Genomic DNA, 19,463 nt, shown 5'->3' on the forward strand with positions numbered 1-19,463 from the left:
TAGATCTGCATACCAAGTCCTGCGTGGCCATGCAGGCGCTATTAGAATCACTGATGCTCTCTCCTGTTTGATTTTGGCAATCAATCGAGGAAGCAGCGGGAAGGGTGGAAACACATAAGCCATCCCGAAGTTCCAAGGTGCTGTCAAAGCATCTATCAGAACCGCTCCCGGATCCCTGGATCTGGACCCGTAGCGAGGAAGTTTGGCATTCTGGCGAGACGCCATGAGATCTATCTCTGGTTTGCCCCAACGTCGAAGTATTTGGGCAAAGACCTCCGGATGAAGTTCCCACTCCCCCGGATGAAAAGTCTGGCGACTCAAGAAATCCGCCTCCCAGTTCTCCACTCCCGGGATGTGGATTGCTGACAGGTGGCAAGAGTGAGACTCTGCCCAGCGAATTATCTTTGATACTTCCATCATTGCTAGGGAGCTTCTTGTCCCTCCTTGATGGTTGATGTAAGCTACAGTCGTGATGTTGTCCGACTGAAACCTGATGAACCCCCGAGTTTTTAACTGGGGCCAAGCCAGAAGGGCATTGAGAACTGCTCTCAATTCCAGAATGTTTATTGGCAGGAGACTTTCCTCCTGATTCCATTGTCCCTGAGCCTTCAAAGAATTCCAGACAGCGCCCCAACCTAGTAGGCTGGCGTCTGTTGTTACAATTGTCCAGTCCGGCCTGCTGAATGGCATCCCCCTGGACAGATGTGGCCGAGAAAGCCACCATAGAAGAGAGTTTCTGGTCTCTTGATCCAGATTCAGAGTAGGGGACAAGTCTGAGTAATCCCCATTCCACTGACTCAGCATGCACAATTGCAGCGGTCTGAGATGTAGACGTGCAAAGGGTACTATGTCCATTGCTGCTACCATTAAGCCGATCACCTCCATGCATTGAGCTACTGACGGGAGTTGAATGGAATGAAGGACACGGCATGCATTTAGAAGCTTTGTTAATCTGTCTTCTGTCAGATAAATCTTCATTTCTACAGAATCTATAAGAGTCCCCAAGAATGGAACGCTTGTGAGAGGAAAGAGAGAACTCTTCTTTTCGTTCACTTTCCATCCATGCGACCTTAGAAATGCCAGAACTAACTCTGTATGAGACTTGGCAGTTTGAAAGCTTGAAGCTTGTATCAGAATGTCGTCTAGGTACGGAGCTACCGAAATTCCTCGCGGTCTTAGTACCGCCAGAAGGGCACCCAGAACCTTTGTGAAGATTCTTGGAGCCGTAGCCAATCCGAATGGAAGAGCTACAAACTGGTAATGCCTGTCTAAGAAGGCAAACCTTAGATACCGGAAATGATCTTTGTGAATCGGTATGTGAAGGTAAGCATCCTTTAAATCCACTGTGGTCATGTACTGACCCTTTTGGATCATGGGTAAGATTGTCCGAATAGTTTCCATTTTGAACGATGGAACTCTTAGGAATTTGTTTAGGATCTTTAAATCCAAGATTGGCCTGAAAGTTCCCTCTTTTTTGGGAACCACAAACAGGTTTGAGTAAAACCCTTGTCCTTGTTCCGACCGCGGAACCGGATGGATCACTCCCATTAATAACAGATCTTGTACACAGCGTAGAAACGCTTCTTTCTTTATCTGGTTTGTTGACAAACTTGACAGATGAAATCTCCCTCTTGGGGGAGAGAATTTGAAGTCTAGAAGGTATCCCTGAGATATGATCTCTAGCGCCCAGGGATCCTGAACATCTCTTGCCCAAGCCTGGGCGAAGAGAGAGAGTCTGCCCCCCACTAGATCCGGTCCCGGATCGGGGGCCCTCGATTCATGCTGTCTTAGGGGCAGCAGCAGGTTTCCTGGCCTGCTTGCCCTTGTTCCAGGACTGGTTAGGTTTCCAGCCTTGTCTGTAACGAGCAACAGCTCCTTCCTGTTTTGGTGCAGTGGAAGTTGGTGCTGCTCCTGCTTTGAAATTCCGAAAGGGACGAAAATTAGACTGTCTAGCCTTAGCTTTGGCTTTGTCTTGAGGCAGGGCGTGGCCCTTACCTCCTGTAATGTCAGCGATAATTTCTTTCAAACCGGGCCCAAATAAAGTTTGCCCCTTGAAAGGTATATTAAGTAATTTGGACTTAGAAGTTACATCAGCTGACCAGGATTTTAGCCACAGCGCCCTACGTGCCTGAATGGCGAATCCTGAGTTCTTAGCCGTAAGTTTGGTTAAATGTACTACGGCCTCCGAAATGAATGAATTAGCTAGTTTAAGGACTCTAAGCCTGTCCGTAATGTCGTCCAGCGTAGCTGAACTAAGGTTCTCTTCCAGAGACTCCATCCAAAATGCTGCCGCAGCCGTAATCGGCGCGATGCATGCAAGGGGTTGCAAAATAAAACCTTGTTGAACAAACATTTTCTTAAGGTAACCCTCTAATTTTTTATCCATTGGATCTAAAAAAGCACAGCTATCCTCCACCGGGATAGTGGTACGCTTAGCTAAAGTAGAAACTGCTCCCTCCACCTTAGGGACCGTTTGCCATAAGTCCCGTGTGGTGGCGTCTATTGGAAACATCTTTCTAAATATTGGAGGGGGTGAGAACGGCACACCGGGTCTATCCCACTCCTTAGTAACAATTTCAGTTAGTCTCTTAGGTATAGGAAAAACGTCAGTACTCGCCGGTACCGCAAAGTATTTATCCAACCTACACAATTTCTCTGGTATTGCAACAGTGTTACAATCATTAAGAGCCGCTAAAACCTCCCCTAGTAATACACGGAGGTTCTCCAATTTAAATTTAAAATTTGAAATATCTGAATCCAATCTGTTTGGATCAGAACCGTCACCCACAGAATGAAGCTCTCCGTCCTCATGCTCTGCAAGCTGTGACGCAGTATCAGACATGGCCCTAGTATTATCAGCGCACTCTGTTCTCACCCCAGAGTGATCACGCTTGCCTCTTAGTTCTGGTAATTTAGCCAAAACTTCAGTCATAACAGTAGCCATATCTTGAAATGTTATCTGTAATGGCCGCCCAGATGTACTAGGCGCCACAATATCACGCACCTCCCGGGCGGGAGATGCAGGTACTGACACGTGAGGCGAGTTAGTCGGCATAACTCTCCCCTCGCTGTTTGGTGAAATTTGTTCAATTTGTACAGATTGGCTTTTATTTAAAGTAGCATCAATACAGTTAGTACATAAATTTCTATTGGGCTCCACCTTGGCATTGGAACAAATGACACAGGTATCTTCCTCTGAATCAGACATGTTTAACACACTAGCAAATAAACTTGCAACTTGGTTACAATCTTATTTAACAAAAACGTACTGTGCCTCAAAGAAGCACTAAACGATTAAATGACAGTTGAAATAATGAACTGAAAAACAGTTATAGCATCAATCCTTGAAAACAACACAACTTTTAGCAAAGGTTTGTTCCCATTAGTAAAGTAACAATAATTAAATTTGAAACATAAAAATTACAGAGCAACGTTTTTAATCACAGTCAATATATAAGTCTCACAGCTCTGCTGAGAGAATCTACCTCCCTCCAAAGAAGTTTGAAGACCCCTGAGTTCTGTTAGAGATGAACCGGATCATGCAGGAAATACAAGAGTAACTGACTGGAAATTTTTGATGCGTAGCATAGAGCGCCAAAAACGGCCCCTCCCCCTCACACACAGCAGTGAGAGAGAAACGAAACTGTCACAATTAAAACAAGCAACTGCCAAGTGGAAAAATAATGCCCAAACATTTATTCACTCAGTACCTCAGAAAATGCAAACGATTCTACATTCCAGCAAAAACGTTTAACATAATAAATGCCTATTAAAAGGTTTAATGTACTTTTTACAGAGTAATTCCAGTGAAGTACCATCCCCAGAATACTGAAGTGTAGAGTATACATACATGTCATTATAACGGTATGGCAGGATTTTCTCATCAATTCCATTCAGAAAATAAAAACTGCTACATACCTCAATGCAGATTCATCTGCCCGCTGTCCCCTGATCTGAAGCTTTTACCTCCCTCAGATGGCCGAGAAACAGCAATATGATCTTAACTACTCCGGTTAAAATCATAGTAAAAACTCTGGTAGATTCTTCTTCAAACTCTGCCAGAGAGGCAATAACACGCTCCGGTGCTATTGTAAAATAACAAACTTTTGATTGAAGTTATAAAAACTAAGTATAATCACCATAGTCCTCTCACACATCCTATCTAGTCGTTGGGTGCAAGAGAATGACTGGGAGTGACGTAGAGGGGAGGAGCTATATGCAGCTCTGCTGGGTGAATCCTCTTGCATTTCCTGTTGGGGAGGAGTTATATCCCAGAAGTAATGATGACCCGTGGACTGATCACACATAACAGAAGAAAAGTTAGAGAACATGTTAAGAAAAATGTTTCAACACATGGGTATGTTTTTCAGCCGACAGCGGCGGTAGCTGCAGTTGCCGGAGCTGCGGCATATTGGTGCGAAGCTCTGTCTGACATGGTTGAGAGGGAGACTCTCCTCAACGAGATACAGGAAAGAATTAAGGCCTTGAGGGTCGCTAATACTTTTATTTGTGATGCCAATATGCAAATTATTCGCCTGAATGCTATGGTGTCAGGTTATTCCGTATAAGCCCGCAGGGCTCTGTGGCTAAAATTGTGGTCTGCGGACTTGACCTCTAAGTCTAGACTGCTATCCCTTCCATTTCAGGGAAAGATCCTGTTCGGTCCGGGATTGGACTCAATCATATCCACGGTTACGGGAGGCAAGGGCACTTTCCTACCGCAGGATTAGAAGGTTAAGCCTAATGGATCTACTTTTCGTCCCTTTCGTGCGGACAAGTCCCAGCGCCAACAGCCCACCGCGAAAGCGGATCAGTCCAAGGGATCTTGATATGAGCCCACGAGTGGGTGAAACATGTTGATGGTCTGAGGCTTTCTCTGTACACTTTGAGAATCGAATTGTTTGGCCAAACGCAACTAAGAAAAGAGACATTTTTTGTATCTTAACATCAGAGATTGGTGTCAATCTGTCCTGCGTACGTTGTACTAAGAGCAGGATTATATGTAAGAAATCTAATTCCATCTTGGCAGGTGAACTCCTAAACCGGTGGTATTTACCGTGTGATGTTATCGTGGAAACCGCTACTGAGAAATATCACTGGAGTAGAGAGGCTGCTTCTGCGGCTGCTTCTACCTTTGGGAGATAGAAGATGTGCTCAGAATCACGGACTGCAGAGGTACTGTGAAGTATATTTTTCACACTAGCCACGGCAGGCTACCACCAAGCAAGAAGGCATTATTACACATATTGAAGATATAAAGTCAAGTACTGACTATACCTATACTTTCCTTTTGCCCTCCTGTTTTTCATTCAGTGTCCTCTAGAGCTTGGGTATTTGTTCCCACAAGTAATGAATGAAGCCGTGGACTCTCCTCCCCTTTAGAACACATAAATTATGCTTACCTGATAATGTTATTTCCATCGAGGGGAGGAGAGTCCACAGCTCCCACCCGTTGCTCTGGTGGGCGAACCTACATTTAGTTTTTTGTTCTTCTGGCACCATTTATACCCTGATATTTCTCCTACTGTTCTTAGTTCCCTCAGCAGAATGACTGGGGGATGAGGGATGTGGGGGAGGTATTTAATCCTTTGGCTGGGGTGTCTTTGTCTCCTCCTGGTGGCCAGGTTTTTTATTCCCACAAGTAATGAATGAAGCCGTGGACTCTCCTCCCCTCAATGGAAATAAAATTATCATGTTAGCATAATTTGTTTTTCCATTAAAATGTCACTTAATAAAGTTAATTTATCCTGGCGATCCCACGCATAGTAAACAACTTTTATATTCCATTTGCTTTGTGCTTTATAGCCATTTCTATATTACAAAGTGATTAATGCCTTGGAATCATATCACAACTATGCTGACTTTTTCTTGCTTCCAGGCTCCCACTTTAGCAGGGCAAAAACAATTGTATATAAACATTACTATTTAAGAGAAAGTTTACTTTTTATTCTTTTAAAAATGGTTTACTTTTTTTATGTTTGTAAATTATTGCACCTATCAAACAGCAAGCATACGATCTTTGAATATCAGTTCCTCACAAATATGTAAAAATAAAAGATGAACACAAGGTCATCACAGTTGGGATTATACTCCATTCCGCTAGGAGAAGGCAAAAACACTTACACACCAGAGCTTTAATCCATCCATTCTCCCAGAGTCCCTCAGTCAGATTTTGCCTCCAAGACGGAGTGAGTTGATTTCTGAAGTCCTTATCTACACATCGTTGATAGGGGTTCCCTAACCAATCTGAGACCCAATTTCCCCCTACAAAAAGGACAAGAAGGGAAGACAGGAGTTTCTCCAACATAGGTGTGTCCGGTCCACGGCGTCATCCTTACTTGTGGGATATTCTCTTCCCCAACAGGAAATGGCAAAGAGCCCAGCAAAGCTGGTCACATGATCCCTCCTAGGCTCCGCCTACCCTAGTCATTCTCTTTGCCGTTGTACAGGCAACATCTCCACGGAGATGGCTTAGAGTTTTTTAGTGTTTAACTGTAGTTTTTATTATTCAATCAAGAGTTTGTTATTTTAAAATAGTGCTGGTATGTACTATTTACTCAGAAACAGAAAAGAGATGAAGATTTCTGTTTGTATGAGGAAAATGATTTTAGCACCGTAACTAAAATCCATGGCTGTTCCACACAGGACTGTTGAGAGCAATTAACTTCAGTTGGGGGAACAGTGTGCAGTCTCTTACTGCTTGAGGTATGACACATTCTAACAAGACGATGTAATGCTGGAAGCTGTCATTTTCCCTATGGGATCCGGTAAGCCATGTTTATTAAGATAGTAAATAAGGGCTTCACAAGGGCTTATTAAGACTGTAGACTTTTTCTGGGCTAAATCGATTCATTATTAACACATATTTAGCCTTGAGGAATCATTTATTCTGGGTATTTTGATATGATTATATCGGCAGGCACTGTTTTAGACACCTTATTCTTTAGGGGCTTTCCCTAATCATAGTCAGAGCCTCATTTTCGCGCCGGTATGGCGCACTTGTTTTTGAGGACAGCATGGCATGCAGCTGCATGTGTGTGGAGCTCTGATACATAGAAAAGTCTTTCTGAAGGCATCATTTAGTATCGTATTCCCCTTTGGGCTTGGTTGGGTCTCAGCAAAGCAGATTCCAGGGACTGTAAAGGGGTTAAATATAAAAACGGCTCCGGTTCCGTTATTTTAAGGGTTAAAGCTTCCAAATTTGGTGTGCAATACTTTTAAGGCTTTAAGACACTGTGGTGAAATTTTGGTGAATTTTGAACAATTCCTTCATACTTTTTCGCAATTGCAGTAATAAAGTGTGTTTAGTTTAAAATTTAAAGTGACAGTAACGGTTTTATTTTAAAACGTTTTTTGTGCTTTGTTATCAAGTTTATGCCTGTTAACATGTCTGAACTACCAGATAGATTGTGTTCTGACTGTGGGGAAACCAAGGTTCCTTCTCATTTAACTATATGTATTTTATGTCATAAAAAAATTTAGTAAAAATGATGCCCAAGATGATTCCTCAAGTGAGGGGAGTAAGCATGGTACTGCATCATCCCCTCCTTCGTCTACACCAGTCTTGCCCATACAGGAGGCCCCTAGTACATCTAGTGCGCCAATACTCCTTTCTATGCAACATTTAACGGCTGTAATGGATAATTCTATCAAAAACATTTTAGCCAATATGCCCACTTATCAGCGAAAGCGCGACTGCTCTGTTTTAGAAAATTCTGTAGAGCATGAGAACGCTGATGATATGGTTTCTGAAGGGCCCCTACACCAGTCTGAGGGGGCCAGGGAGGTTTTGTCTGAGGGAGAAATTTCAGATTCAGGAAACATTTCTCAACAAGCTGAACCTGATGTGATTACTTTTAAATTTAAGTTGGAACATCTCCGCGCTCTGCTTAAGGAGGTGTTATCCAATTTGGATGATTGTGATTATCTGGTCATTCCAGAACCACTATGTAAAATGGAAAAGTTCTTAGAGGCCCCGGGGCCCCCCGAAGCTTTTCCTATATCCAAGCGGGTGGCGTACATTGTTAGTAAAGAATGGGACAGGCCCGGCATACCTTTAGTACCTCCCCCCATATTTTTAAAATTGTTTTCCTATAGTCGACCCCAGAAAGGACTGATGGCAGACAGTCCCCAAGGTCGAGGGGGCGGTTTCTACTCTACACAAGCGCGCCACTATACCCATAGAAGATAGTTGTGCTTTCCAAGATCCTATGGATAAAAAATTAGAAGGTCTGCTAAAGATGTTTGTTCAGCAAGGTTCCCTTCTACAACCAATTGCATGCATTGTCCCTGTCACTGCAGCCGCGTGTTTCTAGTTTGATGAGCTAGGAAAGGCGATTATTAGTAATTCTTCTTCTTATGAGGAGATTATGGACAGAATTCGTGCTCTTAAATTGGCTAATTCTTTCACCCTAGACGCCACCTTGCAATTGGCTAGGTTAGCGGCGAAAAAATTCTGGGTTTGCTATTGTGGCGCAGAGCGCTTTGGTTAAAATCTTGGGCAGCGGATGCGTCTTCCAAGAACAAATTGCTTGACATTCCTTTCAAGGGGAAAACACTCTTTGGCCCTGACTTGAAAGAGATTATCTCTGATATCACTGGGGGCAAGGGCCACGCCCTTCCTCAGGATAGGTCTTTTCAAGACCAAAAATAAACCTAAGTTTCGTCCCTTTCGCAGAAACGGATCAGCCCCAGGGGCTACGTCCTCTAAGCAGGAAGGTAATACTTCTCAAGCCAATCCAGCCTGGAGACCTATGCAAGGCTGGAACAAAGGAAAGCAGGCCAGGAAACCTGCCACTGCTACCAAGACAGCATGAAATGCGGGCCCCCGATCCGGGACCGGATCTGGTGGGGGGCAGACTCTCTCTCTTCGCTCAGGCTTGGGCAAGAGATGTTCTGGATCCTTGGGCGCTAGAAATAGTCTCCCAAGGTTATTCTCTGGAGTTCAAGGGGCTTCCTCCAAGGGGGAGGTTCCACAGGTCTCAGTTGTCTTCAGACCACATAAGAAGACAGGCATTCTTACATTGGGTAGAAGACCTGCTAAAAATGGGAGTGATTCATCCTGTTCCATTAGGAGAACAAGGGATGGGGTTCTACTCCAATCTGTTCATAGTTCCCAAAAAAGAGGGAACGTTCAGACCAATCTTAGATCTCTAGATCTTGAACAAGTTCTCAAGGTTCCATCGTTCAAGATGGAAACCATTCGAACACTTCTTCCTTCCATCCAGGAAGGTCAATTCATGACCAAGGTGGATTTCAAGGATGCGTATCTACATATTCCTATCCACAAGGAACATCATCGGTTCCTAAGGTTTGCATTCCTGGACAAGCATTTCCAGTTCGTGGCGTTTTCTTTCGGATTAGCCACTGCTCCTAGGATTTTCTCATAGGTACTAGGGTCCCTTCTGGCGGTGCTAAGACCAAGGGGCATTGCTGTAGTACCTTACTTGGACGACATTCTGATTCGAGCGTCGTCCCTTCCTCAAGTAAAGGCTCACACGGACATTGTCCTGGCCTTTCTCAGATCTCACGGATGGAAAGTGAACGTGGAAAAGAGTTCTCTATCTCCGTCAACGAGGGTTCCCTTCTTGGGAACTATAATAGACTCCTTTGAAATGAGGATTTTTCTGACAGAAGCCAGAAAAACAAAACTTCTAGACTCTTGTCGGATACTTCATTCCGTTCCTCTTCCTTCCATAGCGCAGTGCATGGAAGTGATAGGTTTGATGGTAGCGGCAATGGACATAGTTCCTTTTGTGCGCATTCATCTAAGACCATTACAACTGTTCATGCTCAGTCAGTGGAATGGGGACTATTCAGACTTGTCTCCGAAGATACAAGTAAATCAGAGGACCAGAGACTCATTCCGTTGGTGGCTGTCCCTGGACAACCTGTCACAAGGGATGACCTTCCGCAGACCAGAGTGGGTCATTGTCACGACCGACGCCAGTCTGATGGGCTGGGGCGCGGTCTGGGGATCCCTGAAAGCTCAGGGTCTTTGGTCTCGGGTAGAATCTCTTCTACCGATAAATATTCTGGAACTGAGAGCGATATTCAGTGCTCTCAAAGCTTGGCCTCAGCTAGCGAGGGCCAAGTTCATACATCAACCATCAGGGGGGAACAAGGAGTTCCCTAGCGATGGAAGAAGTGACCAAAATCATTCTATGGGCGGAGTCTCACTCCTGCCACCTGTCTGCTATCCACATCCCAGGAGTGGAAAATTGGGAAGCGGATTTTCTGAGTCGTCAGACATTGCATCCGGGGGAGTGGGAACTCCATCCGGAAATCTTTGCCCAAGTCACTCAACCGTGGGGCATTCCAGACATGGATCTGATGGCCTCTCGTCAGAACTTCAGAGTTCCTTACTACGGGTACAGATCCAGGGATCCCAAGGCGGCTCTAGTGGATGCACTAGTAGCACCTTGGACCTTCAAACTAGCTTATGTGTTCCCGCCGTTTCCTCTCATCCCCAGGCTGGTAGCCAGGATCAATCAGGAGAGGGCGTCGGTGATTTTGATAGCTCCTGCGTGGCCACGCAGGACTTGGTATGCAGATCTGGTGAATATGTCATCGGCTCCACCATGGAAGCTACCTTTGAGAGACCTTCTTGTTCTAGGTCCGTTCGACCCACTCCAGCTGACTGCTTGGAGATTGAACGCTTGATCTTATCAAAGCGAGGGTTCTCAGATTCTGTTATTAATACTCTTGTTCAGGCCTGAAAGCCTGTAACCAGAAAAATTACCACATAATTTGGTATATCTGTTGGTGTGAATCTGCAGGATTCCCTTGGGACAAGGTTAAGATTCCTAAGAGTCTATCCTTCCTTCGAGAAGGATTGGAAAAAGGATTATCTGCAAGTTCCTTGATGGGACAGATTTCTGCCTTGTCTGTGTTACTTCACAAAAAGCTGGCAGCTGTGCCAGATGTTCTAGCCTTTGTTCAGGCTCTGGTTAGAATCAAGCCTGTTTACAAAATTTTGACTCCTCCTTGGTGTCTCAACCTAGTTCTTTCAGTTCTTCAGGGGGTTCCGTTTGAACCCTTACATTCCGTTGATATTAAGTTATTATCTTGGAAAGTTTTGTTTTTGGTTGCAATTTCTTCTGCTAGAAGAGTTTCAGAATTATCTGCTCTGCAGTGTTCTTCTCCTTATCTGGTGTTCCATGCAGATAAGGTGGTTTTGCGTACTAAACCTGGTTTTCTTCCAAAGGTTGTTTCTAACAAAAACATTAACCAGGAGATAGTTGTGCCTTCTTTGTGTCCTAATCCAGTTTCAAAGAAGGAACGTTTGTTGCACAACTTGGATGTAGTTCGTGCTCTCAAATTTTACTTAGCAGCTACTAAGGATTTCAGACAAACTTTTCTTTGTTTGTTGTTTATTCTGGTAAACGGAGAGGTCAAAAAGCAACTTCTACCTCTCTCTCCTTCTGGATTAAAAGCATTATCCGATTGGCTTATGAGACTGCCGGACGGCAGCCTCCTGAAAGAATCACAGCTCACTCCACTAGGGCTGTGGCTTCCACATGGGCCTTCAAGAACGAGGCTTCTGTTGATCAGATATGTAAGGCAGCGACTTGGTCTTCACTGCACACTTTTTCTAAATTTTACAAATTTGATACTTTTGCTTCTTCTGAGGCTATTTTTGGGAGAAAGGTTTTGCAAGCCGTGGTGCCTTCCATTTAGGTGACCTGATTTGCTCCCTCCCTTCATCCGTGTCCTAAAGCTTTGGTATTGGTTCCCACAAGTAAGGATGACGCCGTGGACCGGACACACCTATGTTGGAGAAAACAGAATTTATGTTTACCTGATAAATTACTTTCTCCAACGGTGTGTCCGGTCCACGGCCCGCCCTGGTTTTTTTAATCAGGTCTGATAATTTATTTTCTTTAACTACAGTCACCACGGTAACATATGGTTTCTCCTATGCAAATATTCCTCCTTAACGTCGGTCGAATGACTGGGGTAGGCGGAGCCTAGGAGGGATCATGTGACCAGCTTTGCTGGGCTCTTTGCCATTTCCTGTTGGGGAAGAGAATATCCCACAAGTAAGGATGACGCCGTGGACCGGACACACCGTTGGAGAAAGTAATTTATCAGGTAAACATAAATTCTGTTTTTCAGCCGGGCAGTAAAAATCTTCTTCCAGTGTGGTCAAGTCACAGGCCTCTCAAGTTAAATGCGGTTTTATCTGCCAGTCCCTTTGGTATACAGTATGCTGCTTCTTGTAGGATGTCGCAGGTCCCTCAGGTGAAATGCAGATTTATCTGCTAATCCCCTTGTCTAAAGTGTATGTGCTTTGTGAAATCTACTAGAACCATATCTTCTTCAGCTGAGTTAAGCACAGTTGACCAAGGTGCTGACTGACAGGGGTGGTTATTAGCAGGAACATGAACACATGGTTCATAGAGCTGGGGATATCTGTAAACACACCACATAACGTCTACAGCAGTTTTGGGCACTTTTCAGGCACTTTCAAACATTGTTAAAAATGAATTTGAAAAAATTAGGTTACCATTTCTTTATATTTAGCTCTACCTGGTTTAATCGAGTTAACACTCTGAGTTGCCGGAGCCCTTATCCTAACCCTCTGTTACTCACCAGCTGTAACAGTTTTTGGACAACGGAAATCGGTTTTAGCAACCAGTGGTAGTGCTGGTGTGCTAAGGGTTAATGTGTGCTTTCCTACTTTTTCTCTTCTTGCTTCTAAGGATTTATAGTCCTCTTAGTCATGTCGGTAGAAGCTCTCCAGAGCCGGTGGAGGGGATGAGACCTTCTTTTCATATCAGAGCTTTTATTTACCCTTCATTTGCTATGGTTAATTAGTGTTTGCTAGGACTAGTGGGAGCTTTTACCTCAGTATACCTCACTGTATCCCCTAATAAGGATTACTCAGTTTTACTTTGTGCCTTGTTAACTTTTGCTGACCTCTCAGGGGTTGACATCTGTTCTCTTATCTTTATACTTTTTTCTGTGTTTGCTGTCTATTCAAATATAATATCAGGTTTTCCTTTTTGTACTCCTTATTCTAATATTATGGAGCAAATTGGTGCTTCTCAGATCTCTGGAACATTAGATGATCCTTTGGACGGGCGATCTGATCAGTTAACTCCTCATAATCCTTTTTGTACTTTTTGGGATGTTCCGACGTGTGTCCCTGCGCAGTCCCCTAAGCACCTCATGTGCCAAGTCTGTCTAATCTTAGAGTTTTGCAGCCCTGACCTTTAGTCAGAGTGTTCAGGGGTCTGTAGTCTTTCAAGGTTATATTCTAGGATTTTCTACAGAACTCTCTCCTACATTAAATGATTATATCCACTTGGATATTTCTGAGTTGATGGCTGTTATGCCTCCAGCAGATGCAAGGAGCAGAAGGTGATTCTTCACATGTCTTTAGCTCATCAGTGACATTCTTTAGGAGCAACCCTTCTTAGTTCTCTACATAAAAAAAAAGCATAAAAAAGCGGTGCATTTGAATACAAAGATTCCTCTTCTGAGAATGTTTTTTTTCAGGAACTCAGGACCCTCCCCCCTAATGCAGTGGCAGAGGATGTGTCCTTCAGGCTTCAGCATATTCATGCACTATTACAAGAAATTATTAATTGCCTTGGAAATGGATGATTCTCTGGACTAATAACCTGTTTAAAAGAATTAAATTCTATAAGGTGACACCCAAACATCATTCAACCTTCCCTATGCCTGACTCTAATTTCTGATCCAGTTTCTAAGGAATGGGAACAAAAACAGGTGTTCCCTATATCACATCCACAGAGATTAAAGCTATGGTTTCTCTCCCCTCTGCAAAACTGGAGATAAGGGAAATGTTTCATAAGGTGGATGGTGCAAAATCTATATTTGCTAGGCGGACTACCATTCCTTCAGAGGATAGGTGCGATCCCCATTCCAGACAAGTTTCTGGTAGGGGCATATTGAATCTCTTTCGGGAGGCTTAGATGTTGGAAAAGTTTTTGATCAAAATCTCCTCTGGGAAGATTCCTCCTGACTCCCCCCCCCCCCCTCCTCCCAAACTAAATACTTTTCTGGCTTGTGTCAAAGACCTGTAATCTATGGGAGTAATTGTTCCAGCCTCAGAGCTGAACCAGGGATTTTACTCCAGTCTTTCCATAGTACCAAACAAAGGAGGTACTTTTCTTCCTATCTTGGATTTCAAGACTTTAAACAAAATCCTGAAATTGTCTACTTTCAAGATGGAGACAATTCTCACTATACTCTTTTTTTTTTTTAGAGCATGAGTGTCAACTTATTTTTACAGTCTATTTAAAAGATGCCTATTTACATATCCCTATTCACAAACATCATGTCAATTTCCTGACCATTGCCTTCCTAAACAGTCTGGCCATAGTACTCAGAGTGTTTAACAAGGTTCTAGTAGCCTTGTTGACCATGGTGCAAGCTAAGATAATCTCTACATCTCTGTATCTGAATGATAGCCCCACCCTTTTTTCCATACACTTGGCAGCAGAACTTGTTTTCCCCACTTTCTCTTTCCTGCATTTCTGATTTCCTTCCATCTACTTGCGCATTTGTATGACTGAGGAGCAGTGGGAGGGATTAAAGTTCTGATATGTAGGGATGTTTTGCCTCCTCCTAGTGGACTGGAGTGTAGTCCCACTTGTGATGACCTCATGGGCTCTTACCATCATGAAAGAAATTCATTTATCAGGTACACATAAATTGTTTATTTAGCACGTTTATTGCTGCTCTTGCTCCTATATACATTATACAATATTGTTAGTTGCACACTGTGTGGATGACTTGCCATTCTAAAACTGTTGTTAAGACACCTTTTAGGAAAAGAAAAAAAAGAAAAACACTCTACACTAAATTTATGGATTTACATTAATTCTTAAATATGCTTTTAGAATATTGTTATGCCTACTACCTTATTTAAGTGCTTTCTACATAATGTTTTGGGTTGTATACTAAAAGCTCTTGTATTGGAAAGCCGTTTGTGTTGCATTTCCTATAGTAATGTAAATATATTTACACTGCTGTATATTAGAGACTTTTAACTTCTGAAATCACTATTCCTTTCCTGCAGTACCAAAGCCAGAACTTCGAATAGGAGATAAATCGTTTACTCCAACCAAATCAGATGAAAAAGGTGACTGAATAAGCCATACAGAAAATGTATTCACTTTAATGTCAGGCCTAAGAAGTGAAACTGGATACCTTGGTTTAATATGTTTACTGTTTTCTATGAATTTATCACCTCTAGCAGGTGCGTTATAGTGCATTTTAATTATTTAAAAAATGATATACTGTAATGGGACCAAAAAATTAGGGGTGTGTGGATTATGAGAAGTGCAGGGTAAGTGACCAGAAACTTACTTAGATAGTTAGATAAAATAACTAGACAATTTGACATAATAGATTAAAAGATAAATATATACTTGGACAATTAACACAAATTATTAAAAAATTTTGGCTGATAAATTAGTATCTTACATGTTATAATCAGCATTATACCAGTGCTTAGGGCATGGGCATCTGGAGGGAAGGGGCAAGGGGGAGGTTCCAGGTAAAAAGTCAAGCACATTTTTGCAAGCACACAGCTAGATTAAGAGAGTGCCAGACTTTCTTTGTGTCATATTAATATTTTTGTTTAGTAATTTCTCCTACATTGGTGTATCCGGTCCACGGCTTCATCCTTACTTGTGGGATATTCTCAATCCCTACAGGAAGTGGCAAAGAGAGCACACAGCAGAGCTGTCCATATAGCTCCCCTCAGGCTCCGCCCCCCCAGTCATTCTCTTTGCCGCTCTAACAAGTAGCATCTCCACGGGGGTGGTAAAGAGTATGTGGTGTTATATTTGTAGTTTTATTTCTTCAATTAAGAGTTTGTTATTTTAAATTAGTGCCGGTTTGTACTATTTACTCTGAGGCAGAACAGTGATGAAGATTTCTGCTGAGAGGAATATGATTTTAGCACCAGTAACTAAAATCCATTGCTGTTCCCACGCAGGACTGTTGAATACCAGAGAACTTCAGTTGGGGGGAACAGTTTGCAGGCTTAACTGCTTCAGGTATGATCAGTCATTTTTCTAACAAGACCAAGTAATGCTAGAAGACTGTCAGAAATCCCCTCAGGGATAGGTAAGCCATTTTTCTCAGACTCTGTATAAAATGATGGCTTAAATTAAGGGCTCAATGCTGGTTGACACTATTGTGGACTTAATCGATTGCTTATTAGCATGTTTCAGTATGAATAGGGTGTTTTCTGACACTTTTAAAACACTTATGGGGTTAATATTGCGCCTGGCACTTACTTAGACACCTAATCTAGTCTATAAGGCCCCACCACTCTGGAATGAAGAGGGAGGAGGCCTCATTTTCGCGCCTCAATTGCGCAGTTGGTTTGGCTAGACAGTTCATGCAGCTTCACGTGGGGAGTCCAGAGACATCAGAAAGGACTTCAGAGAGGCTTATTTCTTACTCAAATAATCCCTAAGGAAGGTAAAAGCCACAGTAGAGGCTGTGGCATTGTGCTGTAGTGTTTTTAACCGGTTAACTGCTGTTTTAGCTCCGGTTTGGGCATTAAGGGGTTAATTGGTCTGAAAAATTGTGTGCAATCTTTTCAAAGCATTAAGACAATGTGGTGAAAATTTCATTAAAATCGGATGATTATTTGATGGTTTTTTGATGTTTTAGTAATAAAGTGTGCACTTTTATTATTTAAAGACACAGTAACGTTTTTGTCAAAATTATTTTTTATTGCATTGAAGTTCTGTCTAAATCTGTCAAACATGTCTGAACCTTCAGATAGCATTTGTTCTGTATGTTTAAAGGCCAAGGCGGTGCCCCCATTAAACTTATGTGTGAAGTGTGCTATAGTGTCCAAACAGCTTAAGGACCGCACAGTCACGCTTATAGATGTAGCCCAAAATGATTCTTTAGCTGAAGGTAATGAGGATAGTCCACTATCCTCTCCTTCTGTGTCAACACCAGCTATGCCCAGTACATCTAGCGCGCCGATTCCTATTACCTTGCAACAGTTAGCGGCAGTAATGGATAATTCTCTCGCAGCATTTTTATCCAAACTGCCAGCTTTTCCAAGGAAGCGTGATAGCTCAGTTTTAAATACAGAAGATGAGCAAGCAGACGCAGCGGATAATTTATCTGTAGTGCCTTCACATCAATCCGATTTGGCGGTGAGGGAGGGCCTTTCTGAGGGAGAAATTTCTGACACAGGAAAAGTTTCTCAGCAGGCAGAGCCAGATACCATAGCATTTAAATTTAAGTTAGAACACCTCCGCGCCCTGCTTAAGGAGGTCCTAGCTACACTTGATGATTGTGACCCTTTGGTGGTCCCAGAAAAATTGTGTAAAATGGACAAATTCTTAGAGGTCCCAGTACACACTGATGCGTTTCCGATACCTAAGAGGGTGGCGGATATAGTGACTAGGGAGTGGGAGAGACCAGGTGTACCTTTTGTTCCCCCTCCTATATTTAAGAAAATGTTCCCCGTTGTTGACCCCAGAAGGGACGCGTGGCAGACGGTCCCTAAGGTAGAGGGGGCAGTTTCAACACTAGCTAAACGCACGACTATACCAATAGAAGATAGTTGCGCTTTCAAAGATCCTATGGATAAAAAATTAGAAGGTTTGCTTAAGAAAATTTTTGTTCAACAAGGTTTTCTTCTTCAACCAATTTCTTGCATTATTCCTGTAACCACTGCAGCATCTTTTTGGTTTGAGGAACTAGAAAACTCGCTCCAGAAGGAGACTTCTTATGATGTAGTCATGGACAGAATTTACGCCCTGAAGTTGGCTAATTCCTTCATTACAGATGCCGCTTTTCAGTTAGCTAAATTAGCGGCGAAAAATTCATGTTTCTCCAACATAGGTGTGTCCGGTCCACGGCGTCATCCTTACTTGTGGGATATTCTCTTCCCCAACAGGAAATGGCAAAGAGCCCAGCAAAGCTGGTCACATGATCCCTCCTAGGCTCCGCCTTCCCCAGTCATTCTCTTTGCCGTTGTACAGGCAACATCTCCACGGAGATGGCTTAGAGTTTTTTGGTGTTTAAATGTAGTTTTTATTCTTCAATCAAGAGTTTGTTATTTTAAAATAGTGCTGGTATGTACTATTTACTCTGAAACAGAAAAGAGATGAAGATTTCTGTTTGTAAGAGGAAAATGATTTTAGCAACCGTTACTAAAATCGATGGCTGTTTCCACACAGGACTGTTGAGAGGAATTAACTTCAGTTGGGGGAAACAGTGAGCAGACTTTTGCTGCTTGAGGTATGACACATTTCTAACAAGACTATGTAATGCTGGAAGCTGTCATTTTCCCTATGGGATCCGGTAAGCCATTTTTATTACATAAGAATAAAGGGCTTCACAAGGGCTTTTAAGACTGGTAGACATTTTCTGGGCTAAAACGATTGATATATAAGCATTTTTAATACTTCATAGCTTTGAGGAATTATTTTATTCTTGGGAATTATGTAAAATAACCGGCAGGCACTGTATTGGACACCTTTTTCTCTAGGGGCTTTCCCTAATCATAGGCAGAGCCTCATTTTCGCGCCTCTATTGCGCAGTTGTTTTTGGCAAGCATGACATGCAGATGCATGTGTGAGGAGCTCAGATACATAGAAAAAGCTTTCTGAAGGCGTCATTTGGTATCGTATTCCCCTTTGGGCTTGGTTGGGTCTCAGCAAAGCAGATACCAGGGACTGTATAGGGGTTAAATATAAAAACGGCTCCGGTTCCGTTATTTTAAGAGTTAAAGCTTTCAAATTTGGTGTGCAATACTTTTAAGGCTTTAAGACACTGTGGTGAAATTTTGGTGAATTTTGAACAATTCCTTCATACTTTTTCACATTTACAGTAATAAAGTGTGTTCAGTTTAAAATTTAAAGTGACAGTAACGGTTTTATTTTAAAACGTTTTTTGTACTTTGTTATCAAGTTTATGCCTGTTTAACATGTCTGAACTATCAGATAGACTGTGTTCTGTATGTGGGGAAGCCAAGGTTCCTTCTCATTTAAATAGATGTGATTTATGTGACACAAAATTTAGAGAAAACGATGCCCAAGATGATTCCTCAAGTGAGGGGAGTAAGCATGGTACTGCATCATCCCCTCCTTCGTCTACGCCAGTCTTGCCCACACAGGAGGCCCCTAGTACATCTAGTGCGCCAATACTCCTTACTATGCAACAATTAACGGCTGTAATGGATAATTCTATCAAAAACATTTTAGCCAAAATGCCCACTTATCAGCGAAAGCGCGACTGCTCTGTTTTAGAAAATACTGAAGAGCATGAGGACGCTGATGATATTGGTTCTGAAGTGCCCCTACACCAGTCTGAGGGGGCCAGGGAGGTTTTGTCTGAGGGAGAAATTTCAGATTCAGGGAAAATTTCTCAACAAGCTGAACCTGATGTGATTACATTCAAATTTAAATTGGAACATCTCCGCGCTCTGCTTAAGGAGGTGTTATCTA

At 42.7% G+C, this 19,463-nt stretch overlaps 1 protein-coding gene across 1 annotated transcript in view; it reads left to right on the top strand.

The window, feature by feature from the left end:
* CD2AP (CD2 associated protein) overlaps positions 1-19,463 on the top strand; it is a gene marked incomplete at its 3' end in the record, with an annotated part of 687,573 nt that overhangs the window by 558,268 nt on the left and 109,842 nt on the right. The window contains 1 exon segment of the mRNA XM_053709615.1: positions 15,053-15,115. Within this exon segment, the coding sequence (XP_053565590.1) occupies positions 15,053-15,115 (63 nt within the window).

The sequence above is a fragment of the Bombina bombina genome, chromosome 4 (genome assembly GCF_027579735.1).
Source record: "Bombina bombina isolate aBomBom1 chromosome 4, aBomBom1.pri, whole genome shotgun sequence".
Lineage (NCBI taxonomy): Eukaryota > Metazoa > Chordata > Amphibia > Anura > Bombinatoridae > Bombina > Bombina bombina.